At 35.9% G+C, this 20,013-nt stretch overlaps 1 protein-coding gene across 1 annotated transcript in view; it reads left to right on the top strand.

Annotated features, from left to right (window-relative positions):
• The window catches only part of LOC112944971 (transcription initiation factor TFIID subunit 4-like), a 113,000-nt gene that overhangs the window by 44,174 nt on the left and 48,813 nt on the right, over positions 1-20,013 (top strand). The window contains exons 11-12 of the mRNA XM_026036483.1: positions 282-407; positions 9,379-9,435. Of these exons, the coding sequence (XP_025892268.1) occupies positions 282-407; positions 9,379-9,435 (183 nt within the window). The remainder of the gene's footprint in view (positions 1-281; positions 408-9,378; positions 9,436-20,013) is intronic.

Raw genomic sequence — 20,013 nt, 5'->3', positions numbered from 1 at the left:
TTTTTTTAAAAAAACATTTGATATCTGTGTCATTGACCAATTCTTATATTTCCACATGAATAGATACTAGCTAAATAATGAAAAACTACCTATGGTATTAAGCATAGGCTGGTTTCATTCTTTTGTTATGACGTATTACTCTGCCATTAGTGTTGGGTGGTGTTTTCTTTTTNTGGTACTTCATTGGAAGGAGAATATGGCATAGTGTTTGAAGTCTTGTTTAAATGCATAGCCTTGAAGAGAATGAATGTTTCTTATAAAATGTTATTCTCATTTTGCAGGATGATGAATGGTATGAACAAGCTACAGATGTCCGATCACAGTTGAAGTTTTTTGAACAGTTGGAACGTTTAGAAAAGCAAAGGAAAGATGAACAAGAGAGGGAAATATTGCTAAAGGCTGCTAAGGTATCTTCCTCTTTTTCTCCTTTTTTTTTTATAAARTGAATTTCTGTGAAGTCAAAATTTAATAAATAAGTACATGAGCAACAACTTCCATTCCTGTAGATTACAGAAAGAGCCAATTATTATAACATATTTTGCTTGATTAGAAGAAATCATGAAAGTATTCAATGTGTGAATCAGCTTCATAAACAGAAACTGATAGGAAGCAGCATGATATAAATATTTGTGTGGTACACTAGAAATATATATGATGATTTTTTTTCTTTACGTAGCCGTGGAATAGCAATTCTAATTTATCAGTATTGATGTTTAATGTGAAGTTAAGGATATTTTGAACTTTCTGGGATGTGCTTATATAATGTTGTGATTAAGTATTAATGCCAGTTTGGCAGTTAACTTAGTGTTTTTCCATTACAGGATGTTCAGCTTGTTCTTAACCTTGCTCTTTCTATGGATTGACTCTATATTAAAGGAATTTTATAGTACAATGTTCAGATTTTGGCAAAATACGATTGAATTACTTGTTTTTATTCTAACAAATGGATTTTTCATGATTTTCATTGCATCTAACTTGCAGTACAAATGCAAGGTCACTAGTGCATTAGCAGAAAGTGTTGTTAAGATCATTTAATCTGAATTCCTACCAAATCTTCACCCAGTAATCTGTGCATCAAACTCAAGGATTTGTCTGAACTACAACATGTCTGAATATTGGAAACCTCTGAGTCTTTTGGCTTCTTTTTTTGGTCCTCATGAACTTGCCTAGTTGTCTAAGAAGATCTAAGACTTTGCAGAAAGGATACAGTAATTGTAATGACACACTTATTAAAATGACACAGTTAAAATCTGCCCCAGCTGCTCTGATAACGAGTGCTAAAGATCAGTAACCATTTCATGTCTGTTTGTGGCCTGCTGATTGATACTTGTGTCTGCAAGGAGAGTAATGATTACATTGGCTCTGGAGACCAAAATAGTGTGCAAAGAAGCTTCTTGGATTAACATGCCTTATGCTATATTACAATATAAAGTAATTTTATCATTTTATTCATATCCTGTAGTTAATTCTTTGGCTAAATGGGGGGCATCAATTTGTAGAGCCCCAACTGTGGTGCATTCTGGGCACACTGCATTGGCACCAGGGGGAGGGGGTTGCTTAGGCTTTGTTTTGTCTCTGCTGTGGCTCTAGCAGAACGAGTTCAATGTACATCTTGTTTTGCTGCTGTCTGTCTGCAGCTGTATCATCATGGTGTGAGATGTTGACTAGTGAGGAGGCTTTTTTCTCCAAAAAGCAATCATCTTTTATGCTCAGTATCTTAGGATATTGTCTTACTAACAGTGCTAGCACTTCATATAGGCAACATTGTGTTGTGTCTCTTAAAGATTAGATTCTAAAATGAAATTAAATTTGTGATTCTGATTTCTTTTTGTAAATGCTTAAATCTAAAAATCAGAAATTTATTCTCTTTTAAAAAAGCTGCAGTTTATTAATGGAACTTGGACAAAGAGAACAATCTTTTATCTTGTACGTGTGTTGACATGTTATCTAACAGCATGTTTAATTTAAAGATATTCAACAGGATAATTTTAGGGGAGGTTTCAAAATTGCCTGCTAGTGATACCTAGGCTACTGTCTGGTATAGAATACAGGTTTGGCTTGCTCAGTCTAAGCTATATTTTAATTAAGTATTTACACTTTGAAGCCTTGCTAGCAACTGAAGTAGGGTAAGATAACGCTGAAGGAAGGGTTTTAGGCATTGGAGTGGATGGTGTGAAAGAATCATCTTCATTAGGAAGAGATGATGGAGAATGAAGGAATATAGCTGGAAGTGATGGTGATTCGTGATGAATTGGGAAGCTTTGAAACTGATTTTGTAATTTGCATTAGAATTTGGTAAGGAGGAAATATAAATGATAGTCGATGACGGTGCCATTTGTGCAGTTTTGTGTTGTTGTTTTGAGGTTTTTTTAAGCTGATAGGAAAATATTAAGAAAGTATCAGTGTTCTGACTGACCTGCAACTAATTTCAGTTACATTGGGATATCATTAAGGAATTTATAAGCATCTTAAGAGGGCAGGTTTATATTCAGGAAATGTTTTGAGAAGAATGAGAGAGAAAACTACAGATGTGGGGACAGGAGAAAACACAGTTAGGCTTCAGAAACTGATTTGAGATTTTTGGCATTGCTATCCAAAGTCAAAACCATCGTGGAGCTAGAAGACTATCTTGAAAGCAAAACAGCAGTCTTATTTGGCTTGTCAAGTGACAAACCATTAAAAATCCTATGTGCCATGACAGGGGAATACTTGGGAAATAGAAGCTTCATACCATAAGCTTAGAATGGTAATGACTGATGTTAATATTACAGTAAGATATTTTGGGGAAGGGTAAACTTGACAGGATGGAAGACTCATAAGGGGTGCTGTTGCAGCAAGTGCAGCATACAATTATTTTTTCTTTAAAATGGGAAAAAAATGAAAATGTGACTGTACTGTTTTAGGAGCTAGCGTGATCTCTTCTGCATCAGAGATTTTTGCCTCACGTACCACAGGGAAGCTTGGACTGTATATCCACAAAGCAGTTGTTTTTCCAGTAGAAATATTTTTAAATATATCAGTCCCCAAACTGTGTGATCCGTGATCCCCAGCCGGCCGCTGCTGCAGTCCCCCCTTGCTGCAGCCGGGCAGCACGAGCAGGGTTTGATGTCGGAGCTGCACAGGGAGCGACTACGACCGACTTGAGCGTCGCTACTTTCTTCCGGATTATCTTCCTAACATGCCAGCGATAGGGTAAAGGAACAACAGCCCAAGGAGAGATGATCTTTTATTTATGTTTCTGGAGAGCAATATCTGCACAGAAAGCATTTGGCAGAGTCAGCTCTTCCCCTCATGTGTTTTCCTGTGGCTTTTCCCTTTCCGTATTCACTGCCGGCTGCTCCTGGCATCTTCGCCACAGAAGAGATCTTTCAATTCCATTGTGGTTGGCGTGGGAATCACAAAAAGAGCGAAGGAGAGTCGTCCGACAGCAGAAAGGTCAAAAGTCAGGCTGAAATCACTTAGAAATTTACCTTTACGTTTGACATGGTGTGTGTTGCGTGGCCCTTCTAGCATAGGAAAGTGCAGGTCATGCTGTAGTGCAAGATTTGTTCCTTGCACCCTTTGCTGCTGTTCCAAATCCTGGAACATGTAGGTTGTATGTGACAAATAGAACAGGGTTCTCATCATGGGGTAAGGATGGAAATACTGCTGGTAGCAGGCAAAGAAATGCAGGATAGGAGATTGAATAGGAGAGTAGGAGTTGATTATTTTTGATTTGTGCTTTCTATAATAAACAACATAGGTTTCTCCTTGTCTTCAGGAAAACAAAAAACCAATACTCTGTATAATAAAGCTGATGTTAAAATTATTGTATTCGTTCATCTAGTGAAGCTCTCTAAATGCCCATTTTATTGACCGATTATTCATTTCGTTCATTAGGTCTTTAATAGACTATATTTTGGAGATTCATTTATTAATCTGTTTTTTGGATGTTCTGTATCAATAATACTGGCCATCGACTTTTCATATATTAAAAGTACAGTAGACACAGAGGTAAGATTTGCTTTATGGCTTCTATTCTGTATCACAGAATTGGGAAATTGTTGCTGAAGGTAATTGGTATTTATGGCTGATAGTGGCTGTAGGTGAAGGTAACAGTCTTGGCGGCTGAGGGGCTTGTTTGTTGGAGGGATCTCATGGAAATGCGGTTGAGCGGAGCCGGTTCCCTGGCTGTCGCTCCTGAGGGCRCTGCCTCCTGCAGCCGGAGCAGCTTGGCCCTCCTGCCAGCTTAATCCTTCCCCTGCTGCCTCTGCGAAGGCAGGGGAYGTAGAGCGGCTTTCTGTGAGGTGAGCGCTCTCTGAACTGCACCTTGCAACTCGTTTCTGATGAGAGCAAAGGCAGGTGACTGTGCTGAGATCGCCTTCTGTATTTTTAGGAATTTCGTACTTCAATTTGAATGATTTTTAAATAAATCTTCTCGAGACCTGTGCTCTTGCATTCCACCTCAGTGTGGTTGTGGCTCTGACTGGGGTTTTACCCTCAGCTATGCCGCTTTTAACTTTCACTTTTTATTAACAAAGCTAATGTGAAAGCAAAGTGTTTCATGTTGCCAATTTAATTTCTTTAATTAAAAGTGAAAGTTATAAGCTGGTACAGCCGTGGGTGAAGTTCTAATGTCATCAATGGGGAAAAATAGGTTTAAAATTGAAACTGTTGGCGTAGTAGTGAGTTTCAATAGTACAGCACCTGCAGTTGTGACTGTTAGCTTTATTTAATGAAAAAAGTGGAAAAAAATGAATTTAAAGCATTAAGAACTCCTAGTATATATACTGGAAAAAGGGAGCAGAGCTGTAAGTGCCTTAGCAGTGATCAGGTCTTGCTGAAAGCAGGAGAGAAGTATGTGCCCAGAAGACACCTTGAGAGCTTTTAAAACACAGATTTTACAAGCTGAAGGCTTTAAAACTGTTCTGGGAGAAAAATTTTATGTTACTGGGAGAAARTGTAAGAGCAGCGCAGCTTTCACATTACATATTACAACAGAATACTGAATAATGATCATGGTTACATAGGACAGATAGTCTGCCCTAGTATTTAGTCTGTGTAGATGAGCAGAGTATTGCCCGATTTAAAAAACAGTTCTTATATCTATTAGAGTACTAAATTAAAGTTTCCTTTATAAAAGAAAAGAACAAGATACTTCTATGAAATACCAAATCCATCTCTTAAAACCAAATCTATCTCTTAAGAATGCAGGTATATGTGTGTAATTAGAGGTCAGCTTTTGTGGCATTTGTGCTTTTTATCTTATTAAAGTAGGGAGAAAAAAAAGCTGGGGTTTGGAACATTAAGGAGTTTGGGAAACATGTAAATGAACCCCCTTATTTCTAGGCTATTTTGAATATGCTTCTTAGCATATGCTGCTTTTCTTACTTTCAAAGTATAMTATTTCCATAGAGCTAATGTGATCTATGCAGTTTTCAGATAAATAAGATAGCAAGTTCTCTAACTTAAAACGCTTCAATTCTTAACAATTAAAATATCAGGCTGTCTGGTCTAGTAAAAGGAGATGGTGTTTTGAAGAAATGTTAGCAAACCTGGTTTGGTGAATATGTTCTTGACTTCAGTAGCAGACAACATTTAATGTCTTTAAAAGTAAGTTGTCTGGTTAAGATCAGTCCTAGATTTTTCTAAAATTACTATGGGAAGCTAGCTGGCTTCTAAAGAGATTTATTCACTGACACAAAAAAATATGTGTTGCATAAATCCAGCTTGCTTCATTTACTGTTACACATATGAAGAATAGAGGTAGGGAGGGAAGAGAGTCATGATGATTTCTTTGAATGTATTCCAGGAGACTTTCATGGTGTTTGGCTCTTTTTGAAGCACTAGAGGAAACAGGCGTTAGTGCTGTAAAAGATTTTGGGAAAAATGTCTGTTTGACAAAGGAAAATGAGGCATGGCAGGTTCAGATTTGGAGGTTAGAGGGAAAAGAGAAAAAGAGAACAAGAATGTGGGATGACTGAAGAAAGAATTAAAACTACATACATGCAAGAAAAAAGGGAACGRTTAGCCAATAGCTCAGCAAAACAATGTGTAGAATATTGAAATAGTTGATGAATAAAAATGGTGATAGACAGGCATTGCAGGAGCTGAGCAGGAGCAATATTACTCAAGCCCTTCAAAGGAAGGAGATGCTCACATGTGGAATGGAGTGTAAAGAGAAGCCAGTGACATTTTTAAAGCCTATCTGGGCACCTCTATTAARTTTGACATTTTTGTTTGCTTATGTGTGCTTTAATCCATGTTACATCAACACAGAAAAAGCCATTAATAAATTATTTTAAAATTTAAAATATATGATTTTAAAATAAAGAGTTAATAAAGTGATAGTGGTTTATCCTTTTCCGTTAACATATTTTAGCCTACATATTCTGATGAATTTGTGCCTAAAGTTTACTGATTTCCAAACTGATTTAGTAACCGACTGTCAGGAAATGACTACACAATCTGTCATTAAAAAAAAAAATATCTGGACACAAAAGGAAGTGGAAAATGACAGTCACAAATGCCATTGTTATTATTATTATTATTATTAGTGTGCTGCTTTATACCAGTAATAAATGCACCCATCAGGTGTAAAGTTGGAATTCTAGTTAATCTGAAATGAGAGTTGTCTCGAGCTCTTTGAAGAGAATTCTTGATATGGGTTAAATGAATAATCAGAAATTCATTGTGTTACTCTGGATGTAAGAATAGTTCTACCATAACTTCCAACTCTAGATTTACCTAACATATCTGATATTTTCTATCTTCCCTACTGATGGAATTCCTGTATTTAATATCATTCAGGACTTGTCTATGTGTTTTTACCTCTGCAGCTTTTTTAATGCATTATTTTGCAAATGAACTGGAGGTCTGTGCAGAACAGATCATTTTATTTTGTTCTTATTTTCAGGGTCTGTTTTTTTTTTTAGATTATCCTGAACTGCAAATCTTATTGTAATAGATAAGCTTCTGGGGGAAAAAAAWCTTTTAAATGTAATATTGTGAAAGGTGTAGTACTTTTATGAGTTTTTCCTTTGCTTATGGTGTCCAAAAAATTGAGATGATATTTTGCATCTTGTGCTTTCAGTTTGTCATTATGTCCCCAAATCCAGTATGGATCTGGTATGTTTTCCAAGATGCTATCACTTGTAGAAACTTGATAACAGTGTTAGAAGTCTCAGCTTGATTCTCCAAGGACTCAGCTTTCTCCTTAAGCTCAAGTGCTTTTAACTTGCACTTTACATTTGACAATGATTCAGCTTTGTGCAGTAGTGTAAGAAAACTTTTTATTTCTGCTGCTTTCWCTGTGAGACTCTGAAGGCAATGGAAGTTCACTGTACTTTTATAAATATATCATCAGAATATTATGAAAGGACTGAATTTGGTTTCCTATATATTACGCCGGAGAAACTGAGGCACRCAATGATTAATCTGTGATGAAAAACAACAGAGAAAGGACAGAAAGGACCCACCAGCTCGGTTCCTAAATACTTACTTAAATCCATTTCTTACAGTAGCAACTTAACTACCTTTTATTTATTTTTACAGACTAAGTACAAATATAATCAAGTTCTTAATAATATCACTATTGAGTAGAACCCCAGTTTCTTGGCAAATCCACACATTTCTTGAAATACTTTTCTGTTTTTTAAACATYAACTAGGTCAGATTATATCCTGCATTTGTCTTTTTGTCCGACCACTGAAGTTGGAAGGAATCTCAGGCTACATAATGCTGGAGTATTTTCTTATTGGGCAGAACTATGACATTAAAGTCTAATTTAGTGATTAATTATCTACAGTTTCTAGTTTTTCGTTAGTTGGCTCTAGACCCTATCCTATCAAAGTGCCTTTTGTGCATTGTTAGTAGTAGGTGGTGCTGAAAGAAGGAGCTGATGTGCACAGCAAAGGAATCAAGCACATCTTCAAAAAATCTTGTTATTGTTTAATTTTGATCTGGACATGCTTTTTACATGTATGCCATATTAGCTTAACATGTGGTCTAGGTTTGGGGAAAAAAAAARARWATATATATATATATAGTGTATTGAGAGTCTTTTGTCCCCTGTCTACCAAATTACAGTCAAGGCTTACTCCAGATATGTTTACAATATGAAATGCATGAAATGCTCCCCTGCCTTCAAAATATCTCTCTTTGGATTTCATCATGTTTTTTCTTTTTTTTTTAATCTGAAAAAAATCATGAAAAATCCAAACAGTGAAAAAAAAAATCTTGAGTGTATATATGTTTGCAAACTACTACTCTTTCAAGTTGCAGGTAAATCTTCAGCGTAGAACGGGGCAGACAAAGATGGATACTGTTATTTCTTTAGGAGTTATGTAAAGAAGTTCACTTCAAATCTCAAATATTTTAATAAATATTTCAGGWATCTTTCAGGTATCAGGAACAACTGTTTTCTGTATGTATCATAAGATATCCACAGATTTTACTATCTTACAATGTCCTGTGATACTTTTTTCTGAATACTGATCAATCATGCAATTCGGGAAGCATGCTAATATGTCATCTGCCTCTGGGGTTCTGAGTTTTGTCCATTTGAGTACATGTATTGAGTATTAATAGAAAATTATAGTTACTATTTTTAACATATAATTAAAAATAGTACAGCTATTTTTAACATATAGTTAAAAGTAGTACAGTTATGCAACACTATCTGAGGAAATGTACTGTCATGTGTTGTGAGTGCAGTTAATTAGTCATTGATGGATATTGAAAGCTATAGTTATTATTTTTCAGGGGGGAAAATATGAAAATTACCATTTATTAATATGTCTCCAATTTAAAAAATGGCAACAATAGTATTAATAGTGGTAYGTGAATGAATTGCTTATGTGTATTTTAATGCTGTACACGAAGTAAATTCATACAGATAATATTGTTATCACAAAGTTTTACTTTTTGAGAAGTTGACTTTAGACTTGTTTTGTACACGTTCTGTGTCTATTTGCCAACAAGTGAAGAAAGTTTAGTTGCTTTTGGTTTTGTTTATTTATTTTTTTTAAAAATTGACTGAAGTGTTTAAATTAAAAAGATTGGATAATTGTGAGAGTGTCACTTGCAGATCTTTGAATTTGTATTTGTAGTAAGTAATTGAAATCAAAAGCTGTACGGAAACTTTAGAATTGGCAAAAGCAGAGATTTTTTTATTATTATTATTTAAATCTAAAGTAGATCTTATTTACATCTGAATATTTAACAGTCTTTTGGGTGAGGCCTACGGGTTTGAAATTGCACTTCTATGAATTTAAGCATCCCGTCTTTGGCACCTTGTATCCTGTTCCCTTTTCTTTGCTGTTTTTTAGCTTACTGCAACAGATGAGGGGATCTTAAACCATCTGTTAACCTTTTTTCCCCATTTTTTTCAACATGTAGAGTCGCTCAAGGCAAGAAGACCCAGAGCAAGCTAGACTGAAACAAAAAGCAAAGGAGGTAAGCAGAGTTAGAGATCATTACACTTGACATTTCAAGGCTTGAACATATTAATTTTTTATGCCTTGCTACTTGTATATCGTTAATAAAAATCTGACTAAAAACTTTTTAGGATGTATTTGTTGCTTTGCCTTTGATCTTAATGTTTGCAAACTAATACATTAATACATGTGAAGCCTAAGGAGATTTTTATAAGAGAATATTTCCATACATTACATTTTCATTTCCATTTTAGGTAGCTGTAGTTTTTGTTGGTTGTTGATGTCAACGACATTAGATTTTGGTGGAAAATACATGCCTTTGTCATTTTGTAAAATGTCACTGTCTTAGAAATATGTTACTTTAGTTAACAATTTGGATTTGGTAGTAGTCTTTCATTTCATAGTTTTGCATTTTTTTTCTCTACTGTGTCATTCAGTGTGCTATTTATTCAGTCTAAATTACAATAATCTTAAAATTATAAAATAATTTCAACTAAAGTTTTGCTGTGTSAGTCAAAGGGTAGCATTTTGTGAACTACTCAGTAGCCTAATTTGCTGTAAATGAGAGTGTCTGTCYTTTGCTTAAGATATCTTATGGCTTAAGATCAGGTGGTAGCGTACTTAAAGACCTAAAAATTACATCAATGGAAAGGCATTCCTACTTTAAAAAAAAAAAAAAAAAATGAGCATCATCATCTTTGGGAAATAGAAATAATGCATTAGAAGAAAATATATATGGAAAAATGCACATAACGAGTACTTTTCTATTGACCTGTTTTTCTGGTTTTGTTTTGCTATTGGCAATATTTTATTGCTCCGTTAGCTGTACAGATTTTATATATACTACAAAAAATTACACAGATGAGTTTTATTTATCTTTTCTGATTCTGTGATGAGGCAGCAAGAGTTGGCAAAGTGAGTTCTTGTAAACTTTATGCCGTGTTTCCAGACCTGGTTTTAAACAGAAAGAGTAATCAAGTTACTTGACTGGAAAAGACTGAGGATTTTAATGCTACTTAAATTTAGTATGTGGAGAGAATATGGAAAGGAAGGATTAGATTTGAAAATATGTGAAAATGGTGGGTGCCTGGGAAATGTAGCAAAACTTACTGTTGAGCTGAGAACTAAAACTACTGTGCTCTTGCAAAGGAAAGCAATCTAAAAATAACTGTGGCACCAAGAAATGCATTATTTCTGGTAGTTGTGGTTCTTTTTGTCCATTGGAAACTTGAGGATGAAAAAGTAAACAACAGGGCTAGTAAAAATATGTATTTTTTTTGCCATCAGAATGAAGCAGCGGTTGTCCTTACAGCTGTGACAGAAGGCTTGCTCTGTAGCCAGTACTGTTGCCTTTCCAGTGTCTAACCTCTCCTATGAAAATTCAGCATGTGCATTTAACTTGTATTTCTTACCCGCTAGAGGGAGTGATGCTGTGCTGACTTGTGAATAAAAGAAAGTGTATGACATGTATTTTGAGTAGTGGTAATAATGATGAACAGTAGCATATATTTTTGGTGTTAATTAAAAATGCTTAGATCAAGTTGTATGAGGTTTGAAAGACTTGGTTTTCCTGGATTTCCTTGGTAACTTTTCTGAATAAATGTAGAATGAATGCTAGGTTTTCCGTTTCAGAGTGCTGCACCCTCTTCTTTTGTACGTTAGCCCTGCCTGTTTTCCCACCCTTCTAATGAAAGTGTATAATTTGCTGGCTGCATGCCTCTCTCTGAAGTTGCATTTCATTCTACCTATTTGAAACCATAAAAAAAGTCTGTCTCTGTTTTTACTAATTAGGGTTCTGAAACTTTCTTCAGCTGATTTAGAGACTTTCCCTTAAAATATTTAAGTGTATTTCATAAAAGTATATTCTTTCACAGTAACTGCTAGAAAGGAGGAAGTGGACTGGCAAGATTTTAGTTTAATATTTATTTTTTTTTATGCACTGGATACAAAATGTGTCCAATTCACCACTGAAATAAAAAAATCAGCAATTTATAGTACAAAAGACATACTAGCCAGATGTCATTTGAGATTGTTACCTGAAACTAAAGTTTTTGATCTAATTTGTACAAAAACATATTAGTTTAAAAAATTTATTGCCAGCTAGACTACTCTTAAGTGTGTTTATGATCCGTAATTGAAATGAAAGTTGAGTTTATTCCAGATTTTATGTAAATTGATGAATATAATACTGTTAGCTTTAATAATAAGCTGAATTTGAAGTTCTATTTCATGATATCCACAATGGCTTGCATAAAGACCCTTGTTGCTCATGTATTCTTCTGGCCAGCTGTGAGGTGACTACCAGCTAATATTTTAAAAATCATGAAGAGGACATCCAAGACACTTTCAACATTTTGTAGCTTGTGTAACTGCGATTGTGATGTGATGGATGTGATTGTTAGACTGTTTGTTTGTTTTCCTAAAGGATTATTCTGTTCCCTGCCAGGTTGAAGTGAGTAAACATCTAAAACAAAGTAAAACATACAAAGTTTAGGAAAGAGAATATAGACCATAATGGGAAGAATGGTGTTCTGAGCTTTGTCCTAATTCAAAACAAAATATTTAGTTCTCTTCTTTCACAGAGCTACTAACTGAAGTCACCTTCTTTCCTCCTATTGTTGTCATCAAGAAAATATGCGAGGAGGTCAGCATGCCCTTTGAGCAGACTTAGAAATGAATTTGTTAAGGTGAAGGTTATTTTATTTTTTGTCTGGTAGCTGTGTCTTACTGCACTTACTAGCCAGCCTTCAGGCCAGTTCACATATTGTTTGAACGAAACTGGCATAAATCAAGTTTAAATTGCCATTAAATGCTTACCAAAACAAACAGAAGGTCCATCTACATATGGTCTTGCTGTGGAGTCTAAACATAACAGTAAGGTTCCATTCACAGGCAGACTTGCACTGTTTTAGTTAAGTCAGTGCAAGCCCACTCTAATTTCTGTTTGATTGCCTRTTTTGCTTGAACTTCAGTCTGTTTCAAAGGGTTCTGACCAAGGGCGATAGGGGAGTGCCTTTGGGGAGGTTGTATTGCTTAAAATTCTCCATTCACTTTCACACTTTTAGTTACTTTTCAGCAGCTTTCCATGTAGGCTGTAGATGGTGATGTCTTTTGTCAGTGTCTATTACATTATTGCTGTAATGATAAACCTGTTTAATAGAAAAGCGGAAAATATTTTCAATTTTSAAGTATTTTCCTATTTCAGGAAAAAATGCTGCTCTTCAGCAGTTACTTATTACACTGTTTAGCAACAAAWTTGGCAACACTTGCCTTTCAGTGCAATTTAGTATAGGAAATAGCATCCTTTGTGAGTAGAGTGCACAGCATTTTGCCTGGTTACATTTTTGAAAAGCGTACTTTAGAAAATACCCTGTGATTTATGTAACTTATTGGGAAAAAAGAAAAAAAGGAACTCACAAATATACATTAAAGAAAAAGTGTCCTCTAAATTTCATAAAAAGAATTCATTAAATAGAACATAAAACAGACCATGTAACTGATAGCAGGAATAACTCATATTTGGAAAAGAATTGAGTCAATGCCTAGTAAAAGAAGAGGTTAGATCTTAAAACTACTTTCTATCATGGATATTYTTCTACATACTCAGTATCTGTTGGCTAACAGTCTTTTAAATTAAAAGTGAAGTAGCTGAGTTTGTTGATCCTAAAAGATTAACTTGGTTAAAATCTTTATGTCATCACCAACCAGGAATATTGCATAATAATAAAAACTTAAACCAGACGCTGTAAATGTCTGGGCGTGTATCCAGGGCCTAGATCAGTTTAGATAATGCCCAGTGGAACCTATTCTCCCATGCACTCTTTAACCAGGCGAGTGAAATCTCTAACCTGTTGATATTCATGATAGGGCACTCATAGAATATGAGCGGAGAGAGCAGACAATTCCATTTACATATCTTCATCAGTGCAGATAGCCCATCTTTCTAAAGTGTGATGCAGTTATTTAAGAGAGATATTTATTTAAGCTGGATGCTGTGGTGGCTGTTGCACAGGCTGGTGGCTTTGGGAGTTTTTGGCAGCTCTTGCATAAACAGACCATGGGCAGCTTCCCTCTGCTCCCTGGCGTAGCTGCATCCGCTGAAGTGCAGCAGAGCCTGCGCAGTCGTTCCCCCGTGCCCGCGATGTCTTCTGCTGCAGGAGCTTTAATGAACCTTATTCAGCTGATTTCTCCATTCTGAAACATGCTCTTTCTGAGCGATGGGCACAAAAGCATCTAGGCAGTAAGAGAGAGAGCGCGACACATAAAAAGCACAGGAATCTTTTCTGTTCTTTCCTCTTCTCCCTTCTGCATCTTTCACTGCCCCAGCCCCCACCAAAARGTATTTCATTGGATGTACATTTTATACAACTTTGACAATGCCTTAGAAATTTGAAATCCTGCATTTAAGTGTAAATTTTTTTAGCAGGAATACTGAAAATCTGCTTCAGCACTGTCTATTTAAAAAATAGATTATAAAAAAAGTTTACACTAAGTGAGTTTTTGGCACCGTGTTTATAATTATTTAGCAACTCAGTAGGAGTGGTGTCTTGTAAACTATGTAAATAATAGTGTACAGCAGTTATCCATGTTTTCATAAGGCATAACTGAAAATGAAAAACAAAGGAAAAGGTTTTTGTTTTGCTTGGTAAGCTCATTTATTCATTTTTTAAGCTGAACCAAAATGCTCAAACACTATGCTAGTCATGCAGAATCTTTCTTAATGAGAAATCTAAAAGAAATTTTATATTTTATCATGCCTGGCATAACAATAGCGATTCAAAAACAACAATCATCTCTTTTAAGAAGATTCTTATAAAACATTGCATTGAGGAGTTAAACTTCTGGATAGAAAATAAGTTAAAATTAATTTCCATTTAACTCTAACCCATCTAAAGGTCAATATATGGAAAGAAGAAAAAACTAAGGAATACGATACCTGAAATAATGTTACTTCAACATTTAGGCAATAGAGATGTCTCACAACTGGATTTTTTTTGTAACTGTTCTGCATTAGGCCGCTGACACTATAACCATCTATGTTTTGTGAATACGTGTGAAAGTTTGGGTAAAAGAAGCACAAACCTGTTCGCAGTGCTCTTAACTGTGGTTCTGTTGTTTGTACCCAGAAAAATGCTTAGACTTTGCCATGCAACACTGCGAAAGAGTTGGACCTGTTTCATGTTTATGATGTTAGTAAATTTTAACTGACTATTGCTACAGCAGGAACAATACTATCTGTAACTAGTAAGGTACTACACATGGTTCTGTGCATGTAGGTCTTCACAATTTCATGAGCATTGCAAAAACTATTTCTCTGTTTCTAAGGATAAAGTATTACCTTGCCATGAATTCTGTAAATGTATATAAACAACTTCTTGCAGTTTTTTTTTCAGCAGAACTGTTTGCATCATTTTTTGTAAAATTGAGGAATGTGAAACTTTCTACTTCTTTTGCCGTGCTTAGAGTAGAAGTGAAGGTAGTTATTTAGCTGAAGATGGAGCATGGTGTTAAAATTGCTGTACAGAGTCAGAAAACTGGGTAATTGAAGGGAAAATGGTAGGGGATCAAAGGAGTAATACTTTCCAACTGAGTCTAATCGTTTTATTTTTGCTTTGGTAAAATGTATATTAATTAGTGTTGAGTCAGGGGCGAGACTTTTTTTTCTTTCCTCTAACCTGAACTTGATACATGATTAATCTAGGAGAAATCTAAATTAAATTAAATTCTATGCAACATAATAATTTTCTTCTGCAAAATCAAATTGGTGGAGTACAGTACAGTGGTGGAGTAATGTAGCAGTAYGTTATTTTTATCTGCATAAAGTGCTGAACTCTTGTTTAGTTAAAATAAACACTCATTTTTATTAAACCGGTTATATTTTTTTATTTTAGTATTGTAAAAGAGAATAGTGTCATATTGATGTGAAAACAAAATATAAGACTTTTCTTAACAAACAAGCTCTACTTTTGCATGTGATAACTCTTTACAATTTGCTTGCTTGTAATTGTTACTTAGAGATTCTTAGAACTTCATTTGACTATTACTAGAATTGCTTACAAATTTTGATGCAATACGTGAGAGAAGTCATGTGTTATCCTATTTATGTTTAGACTCTAAAAATATGTGTTCCCTTTAGCTGATCCAATTTCGACAAATATATTAGCAAAACTCCAGCTATGTCAATTAGCAAGATAACACTGGAGCCATACAACCAAAAATAAAAGCTTTTTTTACACTCTTTACTTGGAGAGTGTATTTTTTTAAGAAGAAGATATTTTGAAATAAATTACTTTCATGTTTCCACACCAGAAAGCATATTTTTTGCACTTTGGGTTTAAAGAATGAATTCTTTTGTTTATATTATTTGAGCTATGATATCTTGTAAAGACACTTATTACATGTCAGGTCTTACAGATGTTTATAAACAATGGTAAATGAGGTCCATACTTCGGAAAACCTGGACTAGAGCAGAACAAAATGTGACTGATGAATATGACAACAATAACCCAAAATAATAGATTATACAACTACTTGATAAATTAAATAAGAGTACAATAGGTTGTTTTTGTCAGAAAGCTATTTTTTTTCCCTTTTCCATTCTCTGGCAAATCAGCAGCGATGGCTAGAGTGTTGAGCATGGTTGGTTGTTTAGCTGATGTCTTATGTCTGCCAAGGTAAAATCATTCTAGAAGACGCAGCTGGATGATAGCAGCCTTCAAATTAGCACAGTGACACTGTAAATTCTTTAGATTTTGTGTGTCAGTGTATCTGTACTGATACAATGCTGTCTGAGGCATTAGCAGCTATGTGGGCAAGCGAAATACGCTGACATTGTATGCTTGTTACCAGGAGGTTTCCRTCCAGGGCTGCTATCGAAAGACAAGGTGGGGACATTAAACAAGAAAGAGAGTGTTTGTAAAAGTTAGTTTATTTTTCTGGATTATTAATTACATTCACAACTTTCCAGAAAAAGAAGTAATTATGAACACAAGTGGGCAAGCAAAACCAGGGAAGAAGACTCATTTTCAAATTGGAATTTGCTTTAAAACATAATTTTTTATGGGTATTTCCCAAAAAGCAATAGCTGTTACAAATTCTGCTCTAACTTTCTGCTCTAATTCTGCTCTAATTTTTGTAAACTGAAAGGAGGTGGGAGAGAAGAAATCTATCTGTCATTTACATTATCTTCCAGATTGCATGCACTCCAATGGAGTTCTGCTTAATAGACAGTCATTGGCTCATGATACAGTGACAGGACTACTTAAGTATGAGTTTTTGGAATGTATGAGGGTTTTTTGTATGAAGAAATTTTAGAATAAAATTGGACGCACCTTTTCTAAATCTCACCAAAATATTCTATCAGGAACTTTTTCATGTGAAAAAGAAAATAAGTAATATCTTTCTTTTCCACTAGAGGAAAGAAACAGAAGAATTTTTATGCTCTCAGATGCCTGGCAGATTTCTTTCTGCAAGGTGGTATAGGTGGTACTGTTTCTGGATTTTGAGGTGCTGTGAAACGAGTGGTGGTTGGTAACCCCCTTATCATATGAACTTTTGGGTTCCCAGATGAGTGAGGTCAATGAAAAGATAAGGAAATGACTTGTTTCTGCGTTTGTGGTCAGAAATTTGAGATAAATATGGTTTGGCTTTGTCTCCGCTCAGTAGCAATGACTGCATCCAAAGGTTCCTTGAGAGGTGGTGAGGCAAGGAATGCATTCAACTTGCTTCCTTCTCCCAGGCAATTTTTAAAAACATAAATACACACACACGACACACATGCACTCAGATATATGTATATGCATATGTATCAGATCAATTTCTGTAAGAAATATGTCAAGACAGAGTTTCCAGTTTTCCTCCCGCCTCAGTGCTGTTTTGTCTAATTACATGCCTTACTCAAGAACATACTGCTAGAAACACTCTGGCACAGAAAAAAAAAAAAAAAAAAAAAAGGTTCATTTGGAATGAGGCACAAATGTGGAAAAAATCACGTAAGTACATAACTCTGTTTTCTATGAGCTCTGCAACAGATTTACTGCCCTGCTGATCTGGCAAAATAATAGTGCTTTAGACTTTAGAATATTGCCTATTTAATAAGTAGAGGGCAGCAAATGTCACCCACGTCTGGTTGTCAGAAGCTGAATAGGTTGCTTGGACAACATTATAAATGATTGGATGTTTTGGTCCCTTAGTCAAGCCTACCCCGCCGCAGAGCAGCTTACATGGGGAGGTCAAGGTGTACGGAGGCTGGAGCCTGCAGGGCAGGTTTTCCCCCCTCCTCTGCATGCACATTGGTTCCTTGCTCCAAAATAAACCCGAATGAGGGTTTTAATTCTGCCGCTGAGCTAACATGTTTGCAAGCCCTGCTTGGCAGCCTCGCGGCGCCCGGGGCTGCACACAGCTGCCAGCTTTCATCTGCCCCCAGCTCCTCGGGGCGCTCCGCGTCACATGATAGAACCCAAGGGCGCTGGGACGCACCTAGTAAATCTTCTGTTCCTCTGCCCACTCAGTCTGGGCGCTGCACATTGCACCGGCAGCAGGCAGCTGGCCATCAGCAATCAGCTGCGTGCCTCCCGCTGACAAATCTTCAGGCTCTTCTTTTGTGCGAGAGCCACAAAGAAAGATCTCGCTGCGGTCCCCGCGCCTGCCCCTCTCCTTGCCTGTTAGCGTGTGCGCGGGTCGCCGCGTGCTCCGCCGTTTGCAATAGGAGGATGTAGCTCTGCCGCTTGCGTCTCGTAGGRCATGCTGCACTGCTTAAAATCTGGGCTCAGCTTCCAGCCTGTTAGTGCAAGATGAAAGAGTTCCTAAGAGTAAACTTAAAGCTGGAGTTGGACCAGTGGTGGTAAAAATTTTTTTAAAGGGTAATTTGAAACTTCCTTGCGAGTACGTTTTTGAGAGAGTTGAAATATGTGCGTATAATACTTCTGTAATTTGTAAAATATACAAGACATTTGTTTTCACAGACCTCTTGAATGTTTTATTTAACAGATTGTGCAATTGTTGTGAAGAAGTAATCTGAWTCTGTAAAGCAGTGGTGTAAAGCCATGCTATAATTTTCCCACAAGGTTCTTTAGCAGCTCCTGTCTGTCAGTGTGTGTGTTAAGATGTGACGATTAGTTTATGTCCTTACGTATGTATGTCTGTGTTTGGAGCAGTGTGTGACCGGTAGCTTTGTTGTCAGTGACACGTAGTTTGATAACATACAGTTTAAGCTACTGCATCTTTAATACAGTCAACAGTAGGGTAAAAAGTGCCCATTTTGACTAGATAAATACTAAACATTTCTGTCTGGATGTAGATCTATCCATATAGCTTTCTAGTAAGCTGCATACCAAGCAGTTAGGCTATAATGAAAGGTGTATTTGCTTCTGTTTCCTTTTTTTTTAGCCTTTTAATTAAGGATATTTTGTTTCAGCCTGTGAGTCTACCAGTAGTTGTGTAGTTACATCGCTTTAATTAAATAATRAGATACTGCTCAACATACTGTTCAAACAAAACATATTTCCCCTTCTTGTTACATTTTTTTAAGAAATAAAATCCATTACTGCCATGCACAATGATAACCGTACCGTCCTTTTCCCCTTCAAAATGCATTTGCTAAAGATATGAATAATTCTAAAAGCAGAATTTCTAAAAAGTATTTCCAATAAAAATAGAATTCTAGAAGTATTTCCAATAATATGTTGCCTCTCTTTACGGGAGAAAAATTGAGTGATGAGATGGCAGAAGATATCCCGCTAGCCCTGTTCACTTATCATTTTGTGTTTGAAGCAATTTTTTAGGACAGTGCTTAAATTTTTGGAAAAGTATAATTTCTGTTTTCGTAAGGAGGCCTTAGTCTGGAGCCTGCCCAACACTTTGTGCCTCTAATGGACATTTGTCAGGCCTGAAGAAGTGAGACAGTATCCCTGGTATAGGGTGCACGTAGCATAGGGTACATAGGGTTATCTGCTGTGTCCTATTGTGACAGGTAATGATTAAAAAAATCCAGGTAATTATTAAATATACATTGCTACTTCACTATCTAAGCTGCAATTTAATTCTTTAGCCAAAGCACTTTCAGATGGTTTGAAACTACTTATTTTGAAGCTGAGCAAGTGCACTGTTCAGCAAAACCACGTGCTGTTTTAGCAGTGGTCTCGTTAGCAGCCGCTGGCTTTTCCTTCTGAAGCAAGGAAAGCTTTTGGGAAAGCTGTGGTTTACTACTAGTATGCATTAGAAAACATAAGTTTAGATGATCTTTTCTTCCCCTCTGAGCAAGAATATAAGTTGTCCCTAGGTTATGCTGTAAATGTTTGCATATTATAGCTCTTTTACCTTTTTAATATTCTGAGTTGAAGTCAAGATACAGAGATATAGACCTCAAACTTGAATGGAAAACACCTACAAAATGCGAAGCTACAGAAGTAGCTAGTCCTTTAGACTTTTCTGGTTTAGTCTCAGGTAAGAAACATGTACCTTATTTTAGGGTACAGTAATCAAATTAGGCTCCAAGATTGTGCTAGAGATATTACCTCTCATAGGAAAAGGTAATGTGTGGAAATGAGAGCATCTTYGGTGATTTTCTGAAAATTTAGCTGTTAATCCTCATTTAGTC

The sequence above is a fragment of the Nothoprocta perdicaria genome, unplaced genomic scaffold (assembly GCF_003342845.1).
Source record: "Nothoprocta perdicaria isolate Ctin4 unplaced genomic scaffold, notPer1 scaffold_18, whole genome shotgun sequence".
NCBI lineage: Eukaryota > Metazoa > Chordata > Aves > Tinamiformes > Tinamidae > Nothoprocta > Nothoprocta perdicaria.
This window is presented reverse-complemented; position numbering and strand designations above follow the sequence as displayed.